The sequence below is a fragment of the Quercus lobata genome, chromosome 12 (assembly GCF_001633185.2).
Source record: "Quercus lobata isolate SW786 chromosome 12, ValleyOak3.0 Primary Assembly, whole genome shotgun sequence".
NCBI lineage: Eukaryota > Viridiplantae > Streptophyta > Magnoliopsida > Fagales > Fagaceae > Quercus > Quercus lobata.
The window spans coordinates 27,193,659-27,218,641 of NC_044915.1; the positions used below are offsets into that span (position 1 = coordinate 27,193,659).

Consider the following 24,983-nt stretch of genomic DNA (forward strand, 5'->3'; position numbering starts at 1 on the left):
CGCTCAACCTGTCTGACCCGTTTAATTAAATGACATTTTACCAATATGTCCTTCAAACCCTAGGTATATAAAATTATTAGTTATTGTGGTTTATTTTATTTGACATATTATGATTGATTATTTGTGATATTGAGATATACTTTAGTTTTGAATGATTATTAATTTGTGATGTAATTACTCGTTAGTTCTAAATATATTAAAAATGTTTATTTGTTTGGTTTTTCATAATTCATATCAATTTTGTTAATATTAAAATTAGTTTTTTTTTTTTATTAAATCTAATAAACAGATCGATACGACTGACCCGTTTAATAAATGAATTGTGTTAGGATTGAGAAATCCTGACCCATTTAATAAACATGTTGGGTTAGGGTTGAGTCAGTTGACCCATATAGTCGAATTCTCATAAATCAACACGACACGAACCCAACACGTGAATACGAATTACTACCCCAATGGGTATAGTATTATGAAGGAGATTAGATGGCAGATCAAGAAAAGGCTGGAGTGCAAAGGAAGATTCTGTAATTCTTTATTGTTAGACCTATTTGCTGTCTGTTAGTATTTCTTCTTCTGTTCTAATTAGCATTCACTAGTCCTATCTTTTGTAGCTTAGGAAGTTGACTCCCAGATATTTAGTTGGGAATGAGTTTTTGAGCTGGCTTGGTTGAAGCTCAGTGTATTTGGATTATTTGAACCTTTTGCATTTCAAAATTTTCTGTCTGTGATAATAAATTTGTTCATTAATCTAAAAATAGATTCATATACTGAATACTTCCAGTTGGACGATACCACAAACAAGAACAGGTTATCAAAAAATAAGGTGATGATTTATTTAATTTAATCTTAATGAGGGAAACAATGAAAGTGCAAGTGATATATTGTGCTCTTCAATTGGTGTTTGCAATCTCAAGAAAAAGAAGAAAGCTAAAGGACAAATGATATAACAAATTGATGAAATACTCTAGTTGTATGGTGTATATGTGTGAGCCTGCACACACAAGTGTCTTGTGCATGTGGGTTGGAGATAGAGAGAGAGAGAGAGAGATCCACTAGAGGAATTACCCTATGGCAGGATAGGCAGCTGTAGCGACCATCGGTCTTCCAAAAACAAATTATTAGTCCGTGGATCCAGGTCTGTTCAAAGTTGTGTTTCAAAGTCCACAAAAAGAAAAACCCATGAAGATTTTATTTTTTATTTTTAAAGAAAAAATAAAAAAAGGAAAAAGAAGAGTTACTTTAATGGGTTGATTCACAGAAAATATCAAAATGAATAAACAAGAGTACAAGTCATGAATATTCAGATATGTTGTTTCAACAAGCTACACCCCATTACAGCTTTATCAAGGGGGACGGAATGTGACAAAGAACCTTTGGTCTACTTATTCTCTACCTAGCTATAAAGGATTTCAATGCTAGCCAGTAGGTAACTTTTACATATAAGCAAACAGAGAACATGGTATCAACATCATACATAGTAACTTAATAAAGCTAATAAACAATGATATATTAGATTCCCTCTTGGTTCCATCTCATATTCGATACAATCAATTATGCAAAGAAAAATGTATCTGATAAAAAGTAGAGGTTCTGGAGCGAATAAAATAAGCATTATTCAGGAAAGTGATAAAGACAATAAGCAGATTATGCTTAATCTAGACCAACTTCGGGGTGACAAAAAAGTGCAAATAACTAGTAGATGGAGTAATTCTCACTTGCCCCAGGCCAGATGGTCTTATAGATAGACCTGACGATAGGAAGAATAGCCACCAGTGCAAGCTGAAGTTGCTCTGAGCTGCTTGTTCTAACAGATATCTGTCCACTGAGCTTGTTGTTCAGGCCTGCACGAACAGCTACCTTGTAACTCCTTCCAATTGAAATCTGGGACTGAAAATTGGCCCCTAGTGCCAGGTCGCCCCTCCACTTTACAAGAGATAGACCCAATGAAGATTGATCCTGGCCAATTGGAAAATCTGCTTCCCTGAGACGCACTTCCAAATTTGCTCCATATGCTGAATCACCCTGAGATCGAACAGTTCCAGTGCTGCCTACCAATACCAGGCGCTTTCCAAGTGCAATCTGATCCTCAACTTTAATTCCAGTGGAAACATTTTCACCTAAAAATGTCACAGATACCCCAGCAGTTGTCTTGTTCTTTTTGAAATTTTTGAATTTTGTCTCCCCTCTAACAATGTATGCAAGTTGCTTTCCAATATTTTGGATATCAAAGCCTGCCATGCTCGATCCATTCTCCCCATGCTTAGCAGAAATTGCAGAATCCAAATGGATATTGAACTCCTTCTTATCCTTTGTTATTTGGACAGCAACAGCACCTGGAAACCGACTAGCAATGGCTAGACTGTGTTCAAGATTGACACCATCATATCCATAATCATGGTCCCAACCATGGGTGTCTAAAACAGGTCTGGTCACAAATTGAGAAGTTGGCTCCAAGAACCGGTATCTATAAGCAGGATTATCACCATCAAAGGTGGGTGGCAAAACCATATCAGGTAATGCAACTGGAACAGCAGCAGGGCTTCCATTTTCTGGGTCATCTTCCCCTATGTAACCATAATCTTCTGCATTAACTTTACCTTTCTTCTTGATCTCTCTCATCCTTTTCAACTCCTCTCTCCACTGCTTCTTCTGGAGGAGCTTCACCCGATACTCATACTCCTCAAAATATGCCTTTTTCTGCTCTTTGCTGAGCTTAGCAATTTGAGATTTCCTGAGAGGCTTGAAGGGTGGTAGTTGGTCATACTCATCCTCCTCTTCCTCTTGATCAGAATCGGATAAGTCATCCACATCAATATCAGAATCACCATTGTCACCACCATTATCAGCAGGCAGCTTTGGGTGTGTACGAGACTGTAACAACCATGACAAAAGGTATGGAAGTGGGGGCGAACGGGTACGTAAACCAAAGAGCCTTCGGTGGTCGAACAAATCTTGAGGTTTTGACAGATTACTCACTTCAGAAAGGATCCTCATGGAGTAGCATAGGAGCAACAACTGGGGTCTCCAAGTTAAACCATTAGGGAGTACCTTTTGACCTTCTCTATTCTTTCGACAGGAGGGATGGTTCTCAACAAGAGAGACAGGAGTCATCATTAAACTGGGATTCATTAGACGCAGATCACCAACAGCTTGTCCAATGGTTTGCTGAACAACATGAGATCGTTGGGCAACAAATGCATCATAACGCAGAGGGGAACCTGATGGTCCATCTGGAGGAGCAGAGGCAGCATGAGTTAGAGTGATTATGGCACTTCTCCAGATTGAAGAGCCAAGAGAACTACTGATTGATCTTAATAACGGCAGATCATTAAGATCCCGAGTTTGAGCATCCAACCGATCAACATAGAGGACAATATCTGGAGGGCAGTTTTTTGTTAACTTCTTCACTGAAGATAAGATTCTGCGATTGATACCTTGTTCCAATGCAGAAGACTTCAGACCAGGGGTATCAAAAACCCTTATCTTAACTCCATCCACCATCCCAACAATTTCTTTCACAGTAGTCGTGGCAGGTCCAAATGCATCAATCAGGGTCTTCTCTTCACCAAAAATAGAATTTATGGTAGCACTCTTGCCCACACCAGATTTCCCAAGAACCAGTATGTTCAAGGAAAAGTCCAAATCATCTTTCCCCTCAGCTTCAAGCCGGAGTGCTGTCCTTTTTGCTGTATCAAGGCTAAAAAGTTGACCAGTTTGCCTCCCTGCAAGAAGTGCCATCCTGTACAGAACCTGTGCTGCTACTGACTCTTCTGGAGAAACACCTAGTCTCTGAACAAGCCTTAAGAATTTTACCCTTATCTGCTGTATCTTCTCCAGCTTCTTTTTCTCCTCATCACTCAAGTTGTTCTCAGAGTCTGCCCCCGTTGTGAGATCAGAAGGAGTAAAAAGGTTAGGACGGTTTTGTCGAGGAGTAGGTTTCACAGACCTAATAGAGGATCCCAAACCAGCAGGACGCTCAACTGAAAAAAGCCTGGATCCATCTTGAGAAGTTATCGTGATACTACCACCATCTGAGTCACCACCAGCTGCAGCTTTCAATAGAGCAGCTAATGCAGCAGAATCAAATAACTCCTTCCCATCCCCCTCCTCATCGGTGTCCACTTCTTCATCAGAGTCTGTGACAATCTGACCATCAATTCTCTGAGATTGATCGTGAGAACTCTCTGCACCAAAGTGAGAAAGAGCACCTGAACCTCGTTCCAACTCCTCCAAGAACTGTTTGGCAGCTTCAGAACTTCCAAAGATCATACCATCAGTCTCCCCATCGGTAACTTCACCTTCGATCTGGTCTTCCACATCTGAATGCTGCATTTCCTCATCTTCAGCTTCTAGCTTTATTTCTCGGGTCAAAATGGAACTTGATTCCATAGATTGAGGTGCTTCATTAACACCATTACCCAATGGCTTTGCCACATCATCTGATTCATTTTGAGCTAACGCAGGGTTATAGTACACTTCCTGAGTTTCAACTCCTTCCCCTCCATCTAGTTTGTCACTGACCACATTTTTACCTTTCTGTTCCGCTTCAGAATTATCTTCCGGCTCATTTTCTGCTGATGACTGCTTCCCATTATAAACAAGAGCCACACTTTGTCCCTCATCATCCTGCTTATTCTTTGCTGCCGTGTCAATATTAAACGGTTGGGTGTCTGAGCTTTCATCTTTCCTCACTTCTGCAGTTTCACCACCATTCTTTTTTAAGGGCTCAACAATTTGATCAGACTCAGCATCCATAACCACAGACTTCGAATCAACTAGTTCTTCTGCATCATCTCTAATTTGATTAAAACCATTATTCAAGCTCACACCTCCATCAACGGGGACCCCCATCCCTTCAAATTCAGTCAACTTAATTTCTTCCACATCCCCAGCAACATCTGCTCCTGACTCCAACAAATTGACATTCACAGCATCCACAACTAAATCTCCTCCACTGGTAAACTTCACACTATCTACTTCTACCAACTTCTCATCCACCGGTTCTACAACTCCACCCTCCAGAATTTTACTATCTTCAACTGCCACAGCAGCCTCCTCTGTATCTGTTACAACCACAGACTCCTTTTCACCAAAACCCTCACTTTTCAGCTTTTCCACAACCTCCTGTCCCTTCAATTCACTCCCTTCCACCTCCTCATCCGTTTTCAAGCCCCCTTCAACCACATAGCTCAAACCCTCATCCAATTTCTTATTCTCAAACACCTTATCCTCTCCACCGCCCACAAAAACCTCAACACTGCCCTTATGAGCATCACCAACACCACTTCCAATTCCCAATTCATCCGAATTCCCATTCTCACTCCAACCCTTTTGCACCAAAACCTCCTTCTCCTCCAAAACCCCACCCCCAACTCCCAAATTCTCAACATAACCCTCAACCCCACCAACCTCCAAACCCTTATCACCAACTCCCTCACCCCCCAAGACCCCAACTTCTTCACTTCCTACAACACCATTTTCATCATCATCCTCAGCCGATGCCTTTGCAACCGGCGCTACACCAACCTTATCAAACATCGAAAATTCCGAATAATCAAAAAAATGGACATCATTATCACCTCTTCCAATGGCTTTCTCTACGGTTCCTCCATCTGGGTCCCCAGAAGCTGATTCAAACCCATCTTCAACACTCCCAAACCCCTCATGTTCAGACCCAGCATTACTACCATGAACCCCACCAACACTACTATTCTTATCACTCTCAGCCTCTAAACCATAGTTATTCATTGAATTATCAAAACCAGAACCATGAGAATAAGAAGTAGGAGAAGAGAAATAAGAACCTGATGTTGAGTTGGAGAGAGGTGATGTGGTTTCTGGGGCAGAGGCCTTGGAGTCCATGGAACTGGAATGTGCTTCTCAAATTCAATAAACAAAACAAAACCCAAAAAGAGAGATTAGGAGAAGCAAAAGGGCATCAAAGGAGTGAGCTTTAGAAGGCTTTGTTTTGTGTTTTGGGCTAAAGGGTGTGTTTTTTGGATTGGGTTTTCTTCAGAGAACGAGGTTGTGAGGAGGTACACAGAGAAAAAAAAGAGTGAGAGATAAGGTTTAAGCAGGACTCTTCTATCTCTCTGTCTCTCTCTCTCTCTCTCTCTCTCGCGGTGCCGCACGGGTTGGTGTATGTGTGAATTTTGTCGATGTTTTTCATAGGATGGAGGAAATGACAATGTGGCCCTTGGGCCTTTCTGTGTTTAGATTTTATCTTTTTTGGCACTGAATCTGTAGCAGATTTTTTAGGAAATGTCTTTTTATTTTTGAGTTAAGAATGCTACTTTTTTTTTTTTCTTTCTTTTTATGAATAAGAATACTATTTCAAGAAAAGAGACTCATGAAATAATAATACTTTGTTGTATATTTGAGAAAAGAAAAATAATAAGTTTACTAAAAGTATACTCAATTATTATTAAGAGTTGGTGGCTCAATTAACTAAAATAATAATACTTTGTAAAATAGGAGTTCATTTAAATTAGAAAGCAACATAGGTCCTTGAGCATCACACGTGTAAGAACAAACCACAATAATCAGAATCAAAAATATCTCTTATGTCTACAGGCAGACGGTTAAATAAAACAAAATCCAAATTCTAGTGGGAGCACATTCTTTTTAGAGCATTTACATATCTATTAACTTCACGATAATGATGGTTAATCCAAATTTGAGAAATCTGAAAAACCAACTGTCTGTTGATTCGAGTTTGTTAGAATATCGACAATAACTTTATTATCAATATTTGCTTCAACGGTACAAATATTTAGAATTCAAATTATCCGACTTCCAATTATCAATGTATCCACGTAACAAGAAAACAAAAAAACAAAAAAAAATACACTCAATTAATGATGCACATGGCAACGGAGCAAAAATCCAACCTTAATAAAATACTTCCTATTTTTCATACATATTTGCAAGTTAAATCCTATATTTCCACCTTCATGGTTAGGTTATAAAATCACTAGTCAATTTGTACACAATTTTCTTATCAAAAAAATAAAAAATAAAAAAATTATACACAATTTCTCTAATGTCAACTGGACATACTTTTAACGTTTTTTATGTCCTATTGGGAAGCAATTGTAGATTACTAGTGAGATTATCTAATCAACTTCTCAACTCATTAGTATCACAAGTCACAATTTGAATATATGAATTATCCCTTATTTAATGAGGGAAGAAAAAAAAAATTGACAATTAAGGCAAGTGGTCGATGATGGAATCTTTATTTAGAGAATACTATGACACATCAATTTTATAAGTTTTTATCCATGAGTTCACTTTTGCCAAATTATTTTATACATCAATTGTGTTGGTTTACAAAATATGAAGTGAGAATTTATATTGAGTTTTAGTTAGCTTATAATAATAATAATTATTAAAGTCTTTTGTTTTGATTGAGTATCGAATTTTTTGTATCTCATTCTTTTTTTTCAATCTCATATTGAGTATCGAATTGAGCTTACATAAAAAATAAGAAATTCATCAGCCTCTACGCTCAATAAAATAATAATCATTAACTCACAAATCCTGTAAAAAACTGATTAAACCTCAAAGTTCTACCTTGTAAAGATTTAAAAAATTGAAAGTAGTATTGAAGTTGAAAAACATTGGTAACTTAAGCAATTGCCTAAGGCTTCTGTATTCTAATCATTATCAACATATAGAAGTACTAATTAAGCCCCAAATAATTACCAATAGATAAAAATATCACTCGTTCTCTCTCTCTTTCTCCCACAACAGAAACTAAAAAAATCACTCATTCTCTGTCTCTCCCTTTCCTCACAACAAAGAAAAACTAAAATCATAAGAACATTAAAAAAAAAATAAAAAAAAATAAAAAAATCCAATCTCAAACCTCTTTTTGTTTGTTTTATCCTTCGTGTTAATTGACTTTATTCATTGCCTTCTTGTTTTACAAGATTCACCCTATTCTGTCAAGCACAACATGTCGATAGATACACTAAAGACAAGAGTCACAAGATTACAAGAATTTTAATAAGTTGGTTTTGTGGCTTTACACGGTCCACGACCATTGTCCTTGTACTTTTTTTAATATTAAAAAAAAAATACCTATGTAATTTCTTGGTTGTTACAATACATATATATATATATAATATAATATAACATAATATAGCTTTTAAGGATAAATTATTAATTACACCGGAAGGGCCACTGATGTGGTCCTCCCTAACCAATGAGATAATGTTATCTATGCAAATATATATGTGAATTTCCTAATCAACACAAAAAATAAAAAATAAAAATTATCAAATGATGTTACATTTGAATAAATAACAACATTTTATTGGTTAGGAGGTTAGGAAGGACCATGTTAGCAGTCCTCCTGGTGAACCTAATAATTTATCGCTTTTAAGTTATGTGAAAAAAAAAGTATCAAATAAATATGTTATTAATGATTAGAAAATAATTTTATAACCAAATTTTATTTAGAAATGTCAAAATATAAATTATTATAATCTTTTAATAATTGGTTGCTTAACCCGATAGATAGTGTTTATTTTACTTGTATTGTGTTGTTTTATTGATTTGTTGAGTAATGTAAGGAATACATGTTTATTACTTTATTTATGAAAGTTGAGGCTATAAGATATTTTTAGAGAAGTGTTACGTTCACAACATTTTCAACAACAAATCATAGGTGGTTAGTTGTTATTGGTTTTAATTTAAACCTACCACTGAAATTACTTTTCTACCCTACCAATAACAACTTATCACATAGAATTTATTGTGAAAATGTTATGAACATAGCATTTTTCATATTTTTATGGTTAAATGAAATTGCAATAGTGCATCAAATAAATCAGGTTCTATCGCTCAACCGTTTTTTTTTTTTTTTTTTTTATCCTAGTTATTATAATTTAATAATATATATATATATATATATATATTTTGTTGTAACTAAGTTTACATCTAAAAAAGTGAGAATAGTATATTTTTAAGTAAACATAATTACGTAAGTAACTTTTTTTTGGAAAAAAAAAAAGGAAATTACTTAAATAACTTAAATATATAAAAAGTCTCATTTTAACTATCGGCTTAAGCGCATAAAGTCACTATCCAAGTTTAAAAATTTTATTTTGAAATTTTCCATCTTCCTATCAAAGTGGGTTAACTAACACAACCCCCACAATTTGTTTTTTAAAGACAAATTTTACTCCAAAATCCAAGGACTGAAAGTTTCTGATAATCAATACTAGCTAGGGTTTTCTTCGATCGGTTTTTTCCCATTATATGAAATTAGTTCTTTGTTTGATTTTACTTTCAAAGATAACGTATGGGATTGAATTCTTGTAAGTTTTGTATGTTTCTGCGTGTTTTGTTTATCTATTTTGTCAGCACGTGTATCCATCTACTCCCTCTTATTCCTCATCTCAAATGCATGGCCACTATTTGTTGCTCTTCTTCTCAATCCAACATTTGAATTATCTTCTATATCCAAAATTCCACACTGCTTTTTTTGCAAGGCACACTAAAATTATCATATACTTTTGTAATCATGTGGTAATTGATTGGTAATCATAGTGTTTGCCATATTTGACTAGTATGTGAAACTTGATAAAAACCTCCTTCCCCTGCTACATGAATCATGCTACTTTTGAAAGAAAATAAAATTAAAAACAAAGACAAAACAAATATACACAATTGCCTATACAGTTAGAGACTAAGTGTATGTTTGGATTGCATCTAAGTCTGCATTTATGCGTTTTGTTGAAAAAATGTGGATCTCATGGCATTGTTTACGAACTCACAAAAGTCATCCAAACAAAAATTTCAATATAAATTTGGGTTTCACAGCACTATTCATACATTTAAAAATTATTTTGCTATAGTGTTTTCAGTTTTTTGCAAATAAACGGTATCCAAACACATCCTAAAGATAAAACACTTAAAAACAATTTCATGGATTAAAATTAATGTTGTGTTTGGTTAATTAAAATCCAAATATCTTGTTTTGACTTTTGACAATTTATAAAGTGTCAAGAATTTGGATTTGACAAATCCGTCAAGATTTTATACTTTAAAATTTTTAAATTTGAAATAACTTTTTAACCTATAAAATTTTAGAAATTCATATGATGTACACTTAAATATTTATGGATTTCGAATTAAGGCATCTCAAATCCTTCAAATTCAAATTCAAATATTCTAACGCAAACTAAGAGTTTTAATAAAAGGTCACTGTACCCATTTGTAAAATGCTATGATTGTACAAGATTTACAGACTGTACGGCAAAAAACAAGAGGAAACTCGCTCTTCTTCTTCTTCTTCTTTTTTTTCTTTTTTTTTGGTCAAAGTCCTTCCTAACACCAACAAAAAATATTACAAATTTTATCACAATCGGTAACACGGTAAATTGTAATTTGAGCAATGTCAATTTTACATAAATTCATTATTAATATCACTTTTATTAATACCACATTATATCATCTCAATAATTGCTAACATTTTATGTCAACCAGTTTTATTTGCACCAATCCATTTGTTAATTAGGATTTTAAAGAAGTAAAGTAGGCCATTAGGTTGGGCTGCACATTCCTAGCCCACTAGGTTTCCTATTAAAAAAAAAAAAAAAAAAACCCAATCACTTTTATGAAGGAAAGGCCCAGATACTGTCCACTCTAAGTAGCCCACCAGGCCCGGTGACATACCACTCTGATCGTAGGCCTATCATAATTAATAGAGTTGGGTGTATTGATGACTAATGATTTTAGCCTCGTTTTAGGAGAGGATAATATCTATTTCGTTAAAAACTGAAAAAAAAAAAAAAAAAAAAAAAAAAAAGGATTATTGTTCACATAAAAAATACTGTTTATTTGCCTATTTTCACTGTTCATATCCCATGAACAGTGCAATAAGCGCTGGTAAAAAAAACAAAAACATAGATGTGAAGCGTCCCAAATGCTGAATCCAAACGCCTTCTTAATCAGTCTCATCAAATGATTCAAATCTCCCTCTCACCTCATATCATTGTTTTGAGTTATGAGTTAGGACGGATTTAGGTACATATTTTTTTTTCTAGTGAATTGACAGATTCAATATTTCAATTGTAAAATTTTATTTCCTCAGTAAAATAACTCGAACTAGTTCCACACATGTGACATATCATTTCAAATTATCTTACTTTTTGTAAATCTTTTTGCTCCAAAAGTTTCTTGGAGGTAGACAGAACCCTTCTTCTTATTATTATATTGTTGGTAGGTGCACATAGTTCATACTTTAAGTCGCTCTTACATGTCTTATAGCATTACTCTTGTGCCTCTGGAAACCTATTCATTGTTCTGTCATTTTATTCATTTCATTTTCCATTCTACTTTCATCTTTTGTCGTTCTTGTTCTTTTCTTTTTTTATTGTTGCCCTGTTCGACATGAAAGGCCCCCTTTTTTTTATTAATCATGACTAAACATGAAATGCCCTAATGATTAATAGTTCAAATGGGAAATATAAAGACTATGTTGGCAAGAGATAATAAATAAAATAAAATAAAAATCAGATACATTCAATAAAGTTGTTTGGGCGTAAAGATTCACAACCAGATTATGTTTTCTTGTGCTGCTAATTTCAAACACTTTGTGTTTACTGTTTCTTCTTTCTTGTTTCTTTTCTTTCCATATTGAACTACGAGGTCCATGATAATAGTTATATCGATCGATGGTGGCTAGTAATTAAACTTTCGTATTTGTGTTGCTCAATGTTGGAGCATAATACCTACGAACTCAATGTATTTTCTTTTGGTAGAAAAGAAACGTTAAAAAAAAAAAAAGAGAAGCGTCTCCTACAACATTGTGTAGGCGTCTCCACACATGAGTTAGATTCAAGAATGTTTTAAACATCAGACTTAGGTTTATCTCACTCCACCTGTTGGTGAGACTAAAACTCAAATGCTTATGTAAACATTGTAACAATCATATCAAATTGGATGATTAATCATGCACTTTTAAAATTTTGAGGGTAACATAAATCAAGTGAAAAATTAAGGTAAAAAAGTATAATTTATCTAGAGGATTATAGAGAAACAGAGAGAACAACAAAATTTATATGATTTGAATTTAATTCAAGCATAACTTTACAACATACTGATTGACACCTATTAATTGAATTAATTTAAAGATCATTTATTTATAAATGTAGTTGTATTGAGTTTGAATTGAATATTCAAGCATCCATTCAAGGAGCATGCTACAGCAATCATTGACTCACTGACAGGAACATACATAGCGCCGTTTGGTCAAAACTTCAAACTTCTTTGATCATCAATTTATTACTATTGTTTAGCCAACTCAAATCTCATATCCACGTAAACATGCTAATGATTAAACCTAATCAAAACCTATTCATAAAAATATTAAAAAAAAAAAAAAAAAAACACCTAATCAAAACCCATGCATAATTAAATCTGTGTGATTCCTTCGCCACTTTCTAAGGTGCATGTGATGTGATTACTATTTTGAAAAGACTTTGAAAAAAAGTATATACAAAACAAAAGTAAACTATTTATGAATTCCCTAATCCTCAATGTTTTTTGCTTGGTGGGTAAAGCTAATGGAACTGTTTAGAAAATCTAATTTAGGAAACTATGATATCACTTTGTGTGACTTTGAAGTTTCTCCGAAACCAAAGCTTATAAATATACATATAGTTTAGTACTACTTCGTAAACACTGAGGAGGACCTAATCCGAATATCAATACATATAGCTAAGCTTTTTGCGGCTCTGAGCTTTAAAGGACGAGTCTGCTACATCTTTTCACACACAGAAACATTCATAACAGTAAAAGAAAAGGTGGGTCATCATTAACTCAGAACTCTCACACCATAGCAGTTGGCATTTATAATCTTTATTTTACCGACATGAAAAAACTTGATGATACTTTCTGAGTAGTTGCACAAGATTTGGGGCATTATATTGTGTATATTCTTTGAATCCCCAACAAGTTGGACTGAACACTAACGAATATAAAACCCAGTGTCCTTTCTTTCATTTTTTTTTGGTTGAGAGAGGTAAGTGTCTTTTTCATTGTCCACTAAGCAGAGTTTGAATATTGAATTGCATGCAGACCACTAGATTGACCAGGTTAGGAAAAAATTGATGTTTTCAATAAAAATATTTTCCTTATGATGTTTCTTACTTCCTTTCAAAGTTCGATAATAACTAATAAGTCCCATCCGAGACTGCAAGTTGGACTACTTGTTTTCATTTGCATTTATAAAGGGAGTTAATTTGTTCAAGTTTGATGGCTAATTGCCATGGAAACGGAATTGCGGCAACTGCCCAAGTAGGAATTGCCATATGAGAATGGACTTTTATTCTCTCATCTCACCTTTTTCTTTTTTTCTTTTTTTACATTAATTGGTTATTTCACCATTTATACGGGTTAAAATGTAGACATTTCCGCATTAATTGTATATGTAAACTAGTATAAAATGATATTTCCCCTATGAAAATATTCATATCTAAACCATTTGTATTAGCTCATATAAAAATTTATGCATATTTTAGCATAAAAATCTAATTTTCCTATTTTACATGATCGTTTCTATTGTATTGTATTATCTATTCTATTGTATATTTTATTAAAATATCATTTTTAAATTGTTTTTATTTATTCACACATCACAATCACCTTTCACTTTCTTCTTTCATCATTGGAAAATGCAAACAATGAATAAAAATTATATATGCATAACTTCAATATTCATATAAATTTACACGGTTATTGTAACTAAAAAATGAACTAAAAATGCATTATTTTACACAAATTAATGTGGATGATTTTTAAAGTTGATCAGCCAAAATTTTGCATTTAGATCATTTAGCATAAACTAATGCAAGTGCTACGATGAAAATGCTATAAAAGTGAAATTGTAGCTAATGCAGGCAAGTGTGGCAAGATAAGGTCATTTAGCATGGACTAATGCAAATGCTACAAAATTTGAAATTGTAGCTAATGCAGCCAAGTGTGGCAACAAAAACGGTTGTTATCCCCTATTTTAAGGGATAAAATTTATGAGAATTCTAGACTAATAAACAACCTAATAGAAAAAAGTCACTAAAAATAATTTTTTTATTAATAACAACTTACTATGACAGCTTATTTAGGTATAAGAAAAGGACTAGTTTTTTTATTCTTTTAAACAAGTTAGAAATACTACTAAACAAATATCTCACCTCTTTTCCAGGGATTTGAACCGAGGCCCTCTATTCCCTTATGCACTTAGTGTATGGAGAAATACCATCCAGCCAAACTTGCCTTGTAACTACATTGGTAGTTGGTTCCTTGCATAAGGGGGAATGCACCGATGGACAAACATTGCAAAATAAATTCCAACAGCATATAGTACCAATATTAGTCAAGGTCGGCTATCTTGCCTAAGGTTGGAGTTGAAGAAATAATACTTTGATGGTTTGGATTCTTGTATTTCACGATGTCTAGGCACCGATTGCGATGTTGAACCATGCCTATACAATGCACAGACGCTTCTGGCTTAAAAGCAACTAGTTTTTTTTTCTTTTTCTTTTTCTTTTCTTTTTTGAATAGGAAGGCTTTAAAGCAACTTAATTCACATTGACGTACTTTGGCTGTTTATATACTATATTTATGCCTTAACAAACAGTAGGTAAATTTGCCTAGCAAAATTTCCAATGAAACATCATTAAGTGCATTCTCCTGAATACCAAAGTACTCTAATTTAAAGCTATACACAACTGAATACCCGACAATTTTGCTTTTTCTAAGATCCTAACCCAACAGAAAAGTTTTGAACATCATAAATTACTAAATTATTAAGCCAATCGTATGAAAGTTAGATATACAACATGTTCAATCTAATTCAGAATACAACAACAACCTTCCTTCATCAATTACTAAATTATACTTATGAGCTACTTTTCCACGCTTTGTAGAAATATAAACAAAATACAAATTCTTGGATAAGTGAGTGCCTTGTTTTTTCTTAAATACAATTGAAGACTTAGAGGAGAGAATGAATCTCATTAAACATAATTTAAAGTCCAACCTCGAAATAAACTGCTTCAAAATAAATGAGTTTGATACATGGTTAGTCATTTAAAAAAATTGGGTGTGACAAAATTCATTGGAAAAAAAGAAAAGAAAGAGTAGAGGTGAGATGTTACTATGTTAGAACTTAGAACTAAAGTGATTTTATTTATTTTTAGCTCAAGTTAGATCAAACATGACTTGAAGGCACTACAAAGAGGACAAGGCGTGCCTCGTAAAAGGAGGGAGAGAGAGAAGACCCTTTTTTTTTTCATAGACCTCTATCATTGTTTTCTAGTTTCATCTATAGGCTATAAGCATCAAATAATATAAGACATGAATCATACTCCAATATAGGTATCGTTCCATCTTCTTTTGGGCCAAAATTTAAGGTTTATGTACAATATTTGATTATTGTTATACAAATTTGGTGGTGGGTCTTAAAGGAAAAAGCAAACTTAAGTATAGTACTTTAAAAGCAGTATATTAGGTTTTTTAATTTATTTAAAAATATGATTGTATTACATTGAAGGATCATGTTAACAGGTGTTCTTAGAGCAATTGTTAATAAACCATATTAGAAAAGTTTTAAAATCACTTTCATGAGAAATATAAACAGTTGACAGAAAAATAAATTACTTTATCATTTTTTCATAAAAATATTTCTAAAAATAGTTCATAAATCAATGTTCTTAGGACATTCGTTAACTAGGGGTATGCATGGGTCGGGTTGAGGGCAAGGTTTTCAGACCCAGACCGTTCATTGAATTGGAGGTTCAAGGTTTTTGAGGTCAAACCGAGGTTGAACCGGGGTCGAACCGTGATGACGTCATAATTAATTTAATAATTAATTAAAGTCTAAATATAGATATTAAATTTATAAAACTAGCAAAATTGACAATATATTTATATATGTGAGAGAAATTTAATGATTTTCAATCATATATTTAATAATTAAATAAGAAAGTTAATAAAATAAAATAATAACCAAGAAAACATTAAAATCTATGATTAATTTTTGAAGTAAATTTGAATATCTTTGAAGGATTTTAATTATAATTTTTTTTATTCCTTGTAAGAGATGAATAATTTAATTAAGTAGAATAAAATTGTAAAAAAAAAAAAATTGCTAAGGGGTTGGACTGCACGGTTCTCACCAATTCGTGCGGTCCAACCCCGGTTTTAGCGGTTCACGGAATTAACAAAAAGTCCGGTTCTTTAAGGTTAAAAAACCGATTTTCATCACGGTTCCCGATTTTCACGGTCCGACCTCCTGGTCTAGTCCGGTTCTGAAAACTATGGTTGAGGGGATTTTTTGACCCAACCCACAATGGTGGGTCAAAAAAAATTCAACCAAACTCAACCCATCATATAAGTCAAACCCAACCCACATGGATTTGGTTGAACCCATGGGTTGGACAAATTTTTTTAATTATTATTATTAAATTGAGTAGAAAAAAATATAAATATTAATATATTAAAAAAAACTCAAAGATTAGTATCAATGTAACTCCTTAAAGGCAAACAACATTAATGACTAAACAACAATAGTAATTTACTAGGGTTTGTGTAAACTAATTGGTTTTTATATAGGATAGGAAGAATTAGTTATTTTAAAAATTTTATTAATTATATAATATATATATTAAATATATGGGTGGGTCAGGTTGGGTTTGGCGGGTTTGAAATTTTATGATCCAAACCCAACCCGATCCACTATCAAAAAATTTTTTGTAACCCAACCCAACCCACCAAGGCCTAAAAACCGACTCAACTCGACGGGTTAGATTAGGTCAAGTCGGTTTTAGCAGGTTGGCGGGTTGGTTGCACACCCCTATCGTTAACATTTCCCTACATTTAATTGTCTTTGTAAATGATAGCATTGTGTTTCATTGGTCAATACAATTAGGTATTTGAATTAATAAAATAACTTAATGTATTCCACCTAAGTTTTGATTTTAAGAATTAAAAGTCTTGTAACTCAATTGTTTTGGTGTTGCTATTAAAGTCATCCAATAATAAAATCCCCACACCCACTGTAGTGTAGCTATCAAATTATAGAACAAACAAAAAAAAAAAAAAAGTTTTATCTTTTAAGGAATTTAAACAATTGATATTTGATGGTGATTCAACCACTAGCTCGGTGTGTGTCAAAACTGCACCTTACTCCTACAAAATATCTTAACAACTCCCAAGGCCTAAGGCTAACTTTGATTTCATATTTAAAAAAAAAAAAAAAAAAAAAAAAAAAAAAAAAAAAAGGAATTACAAAATAAAAGGAAGAAGGTATCTTTGCAAAGTAAATTTTAAGGAAACCAAAAACAAAAGTATACTGTTGAAACCCTTTTTCTTAGTTTTTGTTTGGCTCAGATGACATTTTCACTTTCTATAAGTATTGGGCAAATATATCCCACAGGATGCATACATATTTTTTACCTAAAGTAAACAAGGATTTCAATTCTCCAACACAACCCCCCCCCCCCCCCCAAAAAAAACCCCAACAAATAATAGGGTTCAACTTTAATGGATTAACAGAAAAAAAAAAAAAAAAAAAAAAAAAATCAAACTACAGATTTCAACTTATTAATCAATCCAACTCAAAATGTATGATAGAGACTTCAATTTAATATTTTTATTATAATAATAAAAATATTTTCTTAACTTTAATGGATTATATAAAAATAATAATAATAAATTGAAAAAGTAGTGTTATATATCTACCCCACCCCGATATAATCTAATAATTTAATAGATTATAATAAATACATGTTTTTTTTAATAGAAAAAAAAAATTACATGTCGTTTAGTGGTGAACTTTAAAAACAGTTTTGGTGACTTTAAAAAAAAATGGTGGATCAACTCTAAACACAAGGTAGGTTCAAAACTCTATTCATATGAATTAAGCGAATCAAAGGCTAGTCCAATTAGGAAAATACATGAATAAATATGGAGCAGGTAGTCAACTCGACTATTCATGAACCCAACCAATGCCAAGTGCCAACGTTGGAAGCAAATAAATTAATAATTGTACTTTTATGATTCTCACCTACATTCCCCAAATTTATCAAACACAATACGGGAGGCAAAATGTATTTTCCAAAACATTACAAGTCACAACACAACACCACCCCTTTGTGAAGCAAACAAATCCTTAATATCTTATTATATATGGGCCATGGCCTTAGCAATATCATATCCTAATTTCAATCCTAGAACGTTCAACCTTTGTCTGTATGTGTTTTTACTTTCCCACTTACCTCCCCTGCTGTTTAATTATAGGCATTGGTACTTTAGCTGGTTTTGAAACTATTACTTGTCCTAAATGTAAACAAATATGGAATTAAAATTTTGAATAAGAAGAGAAAAAATTATATGGAGAAAATGGCAGAAATAATTTTTTTTTTTTTAATTTTATAAAGAACATGACATAATAAGAGAGTTTGTGTTTTATTATCTCTATTTGTGGGGCCCGAAATCTGAGGCCCCAGCCCACCTTATGTTAAAAGCCCAAAAGCCCAGGCCGAGGAGCCCTATTGATAAGAACGCGCAATGAAAACTCCTTGAAGGTCCAAGGATGTGGCCGAGGACGACTTTATGCCCAAAAAGCCTGAGGAAAAGGACAAAATCAGTACAAGAGCAGTATAAGGGAGAAGGCTACCGACACCTTAATGTGGAGCCCACTGCCTGACAAACCTATACTCATACCATGCTGTCCAACTTTTCCCAACCACTCTGATGTGAGGATTGACAAGACAAGTAACCACCCAGAACGAGGAGAAACGGACACGTAGGTGAAGAACGGGAAGGAAATACTAGTATAAAAGGGAAGCTTGCTGCATTAACAAGGGGAGGCCTAGAAGTGAGAGAAAAAGGGAGAAGAACGAACTCATAAAAAAGAAGGGTGGCTAGGACGAGACTCTCCTCGGACTAATTCCGAGGAGATAGATCTTCACGCCACACCCGTGTAAGGCTCAGTCATTCAGGCCAAACTCACCTTCGTATGGGCTCCCATGAAAAACCATGACTAAACCGCTGCCCGACGATTAAGGTCCAGCCTTTCTAAGCCCACTCTCTACAAATCGTATTGTTTGGACCCTTTTACATACGAGCCCATCCCTGGGTCGTTAGAAATAGTGTCCTTACAATTGGCGCCGTCTGTGGGAAGGCTTGCGCGTTGGCGCGGGCGGCGGTGGAGTTGACTCTCTAGCAAGCAGAGGTTCGTGAGGTTTCCTACGTCTCCGGCAACACACAGTGGTTGCTCCGACATAAACTTCTGCTAGGGGCTATGCCTTGCGGTGCCACCGGCAAAGGCAGCTCTAGGGGCTTTTGGCCACAAACCAGCTCTCCCCGCCCTGATCCAGGAGCTTACATTCGAAGCATAAACGAAAGTAAAAAAAAATCTCATAAGTTTTGGACAGAACCAAGGCCTTGCATGGTCCTCGGATTCAAGCCTATGGGGAAACCAAGTACAAAAAAGAAATCTCATAAGTTTTGGACAGAACCAAGGCCTTGCATGATCCTCGGACTCAAGCCTATGGGGAAACCAAGTACAAAAGAAAAAATCACAAGTTTTGGACAGAACCAAGGCCTTGCATGGTCCTCGGACTCAAGCCTATGGGGAAACCAAGTACAAAAAAGAAATATCACAAGTTTTGGACAGAACCAAGGCCTTACATGGTCCTCGGACTCAAGCCTATGGGGAAACCAAATACAAAAAATAAATCTCATAAGTTTTGGACAGAACCAAGGCCTTGCATGGTCCTCGGACTCAAGCCTATGGGGAAACCAAGTACAAAAGAAAAAATCACAAATTTTGGACAGAATCAAGGCCTTGCATGGTCCTCGGACTCAAGCCTATGGGGAAACCAAGTACAAAAAAGAAATCTCATAAGTTTTGGACAGAACCAAGGCCTTGCATGGTTCTCGGACTCAAGCCTATGGATAAACCAAGTACAAAAGAAAAAATCACAAATTTTGGACAGAACCAAGGCCTTGCATGGTCCTCGGACTCAAGCCTATGGGGAAACCAAGTACAAAAGTCCAACTCAAGCCTATGGGGAAACCAAGTACAAAAAAGAAATCTCACAAGTTTTGGACAGAACCAAGGCCTTGCATGGTCCTCGGACTCAAGCCTATGGGGAAACCAAGTACAAAAAAGAAATCTCACAAGTTTTGGACAGAACCAAGGCCTTGCATGGTCCTCGGACTCAAGCCTATGGGGAAACCAAGTACAAAAAGAAATATCACAAGTTTTGGACAGAACCAAGGCCTTGCATGGTCCTCGGACTCAAGCCTATGGGGAAACCAAGTACAAAAAAGAAATATCACAAGTTTTGGACAGAACCAAGGCCTTGCAAAGCCCTGACTCAAACTCAATGGGGAAACCAATACTTGGACAGAACCAAGGCTTGCAGACTCAAGCCTATGGGGAAACCAAAAAAAGAAATCTCATAAGTTTTGGACAGAACCAAGGCCTTGCATGGTCCTCGGACTCAAGCCTATGGGGAAACCAAGTACTAAAGAAAAAATCCAAAGTTTTGGACAGAACCAAGCCTTGTGGTCCTCGGACTCAAGCCTATGGGGAAACCAAGTACAAAAAAGAAATCTCATAAGTTTTGGACAGAACCAAGGCCTTGCATGGTCCTCGGACTCAAGCCTATGGGGAAACCAAGTACAAAAGAAAAAATCACAAATTTTGGACAGAACCAAGGCCTTGCATGGTCCTCGGACTCAAGCCTATGGGGAAACCAAGTACAAAAAAGAAATATCACAAGTTTTGGACAGAACCAAGGCCTTGCATGGTCCTCGGACTCAAGCCTATGGGGAAACCAAGTACAAAAAAGAAATATCACAAGTTTTGGACAGAACCAAGACCTTGCATGGTCCTCGAACTCAAGCCTATGGGGAAACCAAGTACAAAAAAGAAATATCACAAGTTTTGGACAGAACCAAGGCCTTGCATGGTCCTCGGACTCAAGCCTATGGGGAAACCAAGTACAAAAAAGAAATATCACAAGTTTGGACAGAACCAAGGCCTTGCATGGTCCTCGAACTCAAGCCTATGGGGAAACCAAGTACAAAAAAGAAATATCACAAGTTTTGGACAGAACCAAGGTCTTGCATGGTCTTCGGACTCAAGCTCATGTGGAAATCAATTACTTAAAAGCAAAATTACATTACATGAACCTTAGAATCTATCCGGGAACTACCCATTAACAGTTGGGAAAATCCCCATACTGAATGGATTCCCCAGTCTACCCTCGGATCCTCAGTACCAAAGGGATTGATGCAACATAGAGCAATATGCTACCAAAAACACGATTGAGGTCCCTCACTGCTGGACTATACTCTCGGATGAATTATTTAGAAGTTTATCGTTTTCGGACATTCGTCTGGCATGCATCGCACAGCGCTCGGCCATTATCCCGTTTAGTTCCAAGAGTTTAATTTATTGAGAATTACCATTGTTTAGTTTATTGAGAATTACCATTGTTATGCTTGATAATGTCAGTAAGTTTAAACTAGTAGGAATTTGTTTTAAGGCATTTTTTCTGCTCCAAGTATCATTAAAGGCAAACGTGTATTCAACATTCAGTCACAAAGTTATTGCTGCTAAAAGGAAAAATATTTAGAAGGAAATAAACTCATCTTTTATTAAGACAAAGAAGTAGTACAGTGTACAAAGAAAAGCTGGAATAAGCTTATACTAAGGCTAACTACGTAAGCGAAAAGAAAAGATACAAGAGAATAAAGAGAAAGCCGAGGAAGAAGCACAGAGGAGAGATTGGCTGCTATTCCAAGATGTCATCTAAGGAAACTATTCCTCGACACTTCTACATGCCCATAACTCAGGCAGCCAAAGAACCCAACTTGGGGCATGCACCGGTGAAGAAAAGGTGTAGGGAACCTGACCTCAGGCTAACACCATCTACAGAAACGGTGCTGAGAGCCGGAGGTGGAGGAGCCCCCGTAGAACCACGTCTGCGACAAAGCAGACAGCGCTGATGGCGGAAAACCCTACTTCTGACGCGTCGAGAATCTGACATGGCCAGTACCTGCTTCGGATTTTGGCTAAAAGAGAGGGGGATATCATTCCCACCTTACCAAAACGGAAGATCACCTTGAATCTGTGTCATCCTTGTCCGTACCATACCACCTTGAGGATTCGGTGCCTCTGAAGCGTGCGGAGACCTTTCACCTCCATCCACGCCTCAGACATCTTGCTTTGAGGCAGAGTGACACTAGAAATGAAGATCACGAATATGAAATAAGAAGTATGATTCTGAAGAAAACAGGAGAGTTCATGTGCAGATGGAGTGACCCCCTGCCCTATTTATACACAGAAGTAAATCGGTGGCATTTAATGCATGCAAATTTCCAAGGGATGCTACGAACAAAGCAGACTCAGCTCAATTTCCAACCTCATCCTCAGCCGTAGGATCGGAAGATCCTCGTGAAGGCGTGACTCGAGTACCGAAATGTTAGAGGATCCCGCGTGAGCGAAAAATAAAGGAGTGGCCCTTATCTTGACACGCCTCCTATGTAAATGAAAAAATGTAAGTAATAATGGGATACCGGATTTGAACAAGCCATAATGTGGGCCTAACGTCCCCAAAACCCTCCTCCCCAACTAAAAGTCGGGCAGCAGGATTTTGAGGGGCTATTGTGGGGCCCGAAATCTGAGGCCCTAGCCCACCTTATGTTAAAAGCCCAAAAGCCCAGGCCGAGGAGCCCTATTGCTAAGAACGCGCAATGAAAACTCCTTGAAGGTCCAAGGATGTGGCCGAGGACGACTTTATGCCCAAAAAGCCTGAGAAAAAGGACAAAATCAATACAAGAGCAGTATAAGGGAGAAGGCTGCCGACACCTTAATGTGGAGCCCACCGCCTGACAAACCTATACTCATACCATGCTGTCCAACTTTTCCCAACCACTCTGATGTGAGGATTGACAAGACAAGTAACCACCCAGAACGAGGAGAAACGGACACGTAGGTGAAGAACGGGAAGTAAATACTAGTATAAAAGGGAAGCTTGCTGCATTAACAAGGGGAGGCCTAGAAGTGAAAGAAAAAGGGAGAAGAACGAACTCATAAAAAAGAAGGGTGGCTAGGATGAGACTCTCCTCGGACTAATTCCGAGGAGGTAGATCTTCTCGCCACACCCGTGTAAGGCTCAGTCATTCAGGCCAAACTCACCTTCGTATGGGCTCCCATGAAAAACCATGACTAAACCGCTGCCCGACGACCAAGGTCCAGCCTTTCTAAGCCCACTCTCTACAAATCGTATTGTTTGGACCCCTTTACATACGAGCCCATCCCTGGGTCGTTAGAAATAGTGTCCTTACACTATTATTTATGGATTATGCTAATTAGTGTCCTTAGGATATTGGTTAGCAATCTAGTTAAAGAAAGTTGTTATGTGGGAAAAAAAAAACTAATATTTTAACAGTTTTTTTTTTCATTTTTTATAAAAGTGATGTTAAAATTTTTCTAAAATGGATTGTTAACCAATGCCCTAAAGATACTCATTAGCATTTTTCATTTTTTATTTATTAAGAGTTTTTCACAAACCTATGATAATGCTAAATTTAATAGATAATTGATTCCACTTTAAAATACATACATGTGTGTGTATATAAATATGCCAACACATATGTTGGTTTAGTGGTAAGAGCATTTGCAATAGTGGAGGTATAAAGCTATGATGCTAAATTTTAGCTCCACAAACATTAAAATGATGTTCCAACAGTGGAGCGAAGTCTTTTTTTTTTTTTAGCTCCATTGCTACAGTGCATATCTATAGATAGATGTGCACTATTCATGAAAGCTAAAAAAAATATATTATTTTATTTTGCTGGTGGATTAAAATATTAACCGTGCCTCTCCCTCTCTCTCATTCACTCTCATCTCATCTCTCTCAGACCGTGCCTCTCCCAGTTGATTAAAATATTGCTGGTTTCATGGGTTTCATCGTTTACCGTCGCCAGCCCGACCATCGTCAACGTTGCCGCTGCCTATCTCGTCGTGGGTTTCATCGTTTACCGCCGCCGGCCTGACCATCATCAACGTTGCCGCTGCCTTTCTCAGCGTGGGTTTCATCGTCGATCCAAGCTCTGGGTTTCATCGTCGAATCCGTCGCTGCCTTCCTCGTCTTGGGTTTCATGGGTTTTTCCATCAATCCAAGCTTTGGGTTTTTATTTTCTTTTTTCTTTTTTCTTTCCCTGCTGTGGATTGCTGCTGCTGCTGCTGCTGGCGGTGGTTGTTGTGCCTGTGTTTGTGGTTGTGGCTGAGGAAAAAGATTGGAGATTTGGGTTTTTTTTTTTTTCCCTGCTGTGGACTGGTGGTGGTGGTTGTGGCTGATGGTAAAGGTGGTTGTGGTTCGTGCTGTGGGTTTTTTGGGTATTGGGATATATTATTTTATTGTAGTGGTTATAATATTTTATTGTGATGTTTATATTATTTTATTGTGTTGAAAGCTAAAGTAGATCCACTGCTGCTGCAGTATGTGTGTAAGTAAAATAGATAAAGTAACTTTTATTGATGTTAAATAGCTAAAATTATAGATCCACTACTGTGGATGCTCTAAGGAGTTTCTGGCTCTGCTTTTCAGGCTTGGGTTCGAATCACCTCCATAGCCGTTTGTTGGTGGGCATGCACACCTGTGCGCCTTGCCTTGGGGACTTGCGTAGCCTAGCTACCCCCTTTTTTTGTTTACCAAAAAAAAAAAGTGAATATATAAATATATATTACATTGCATTCATACAATATCAAAACAAAAATACTTGGGAGTGTAACCATGCCCATATTTAGTTTGATAAGAGGTTTAATAATTATCGAGAATGTGAGATGTCCACATGTTTGGTTTGTTCCTAGGAATCCCAAATAATTTGTTATTATTTTCATAATATCCTTGGATTTATAAATGAAATGTTAAACATGCTACCCATCA

The 24,983-nt window shown here is 35.8% G+C and overlaps 1 protein-coding gene across 1 annotated transcript; it reads right to left on the bottom strand.

Moving 5' to 3' along the window:
* Positions 1–1,440: 1,440 nt before the first annotated feature.
* LOC115972375 (translocase of chloroplast 159, chloroplastic) lies at positions 1,441–6,131 on the bottom strand. The gene has a single exon (XM_031092646.1). The coding sequence runs from the start codon at positions 5,860–5,862 to the stop codon at positions 1,693–1,695; it is 4,170 nt and encodes a 1,389-aa protein (XP_030948506.1). The 5' UTR covers positions 5,863–6,131; the 3' UTR covers positions 1,441–1,692.
* Positions 6,132–24,983: the final 18,852 nt, after the last annotated feature.

Excerpts from the sequence above, each read along its gene's own strand:
- LOC115972375 (XM_031092646.1), bottom strand. The coding sequence starts at position 5,862 with ATGGACTCCAAGGCCTCTGCCCCAGAAACCACATCACCTCTCTCCAAC.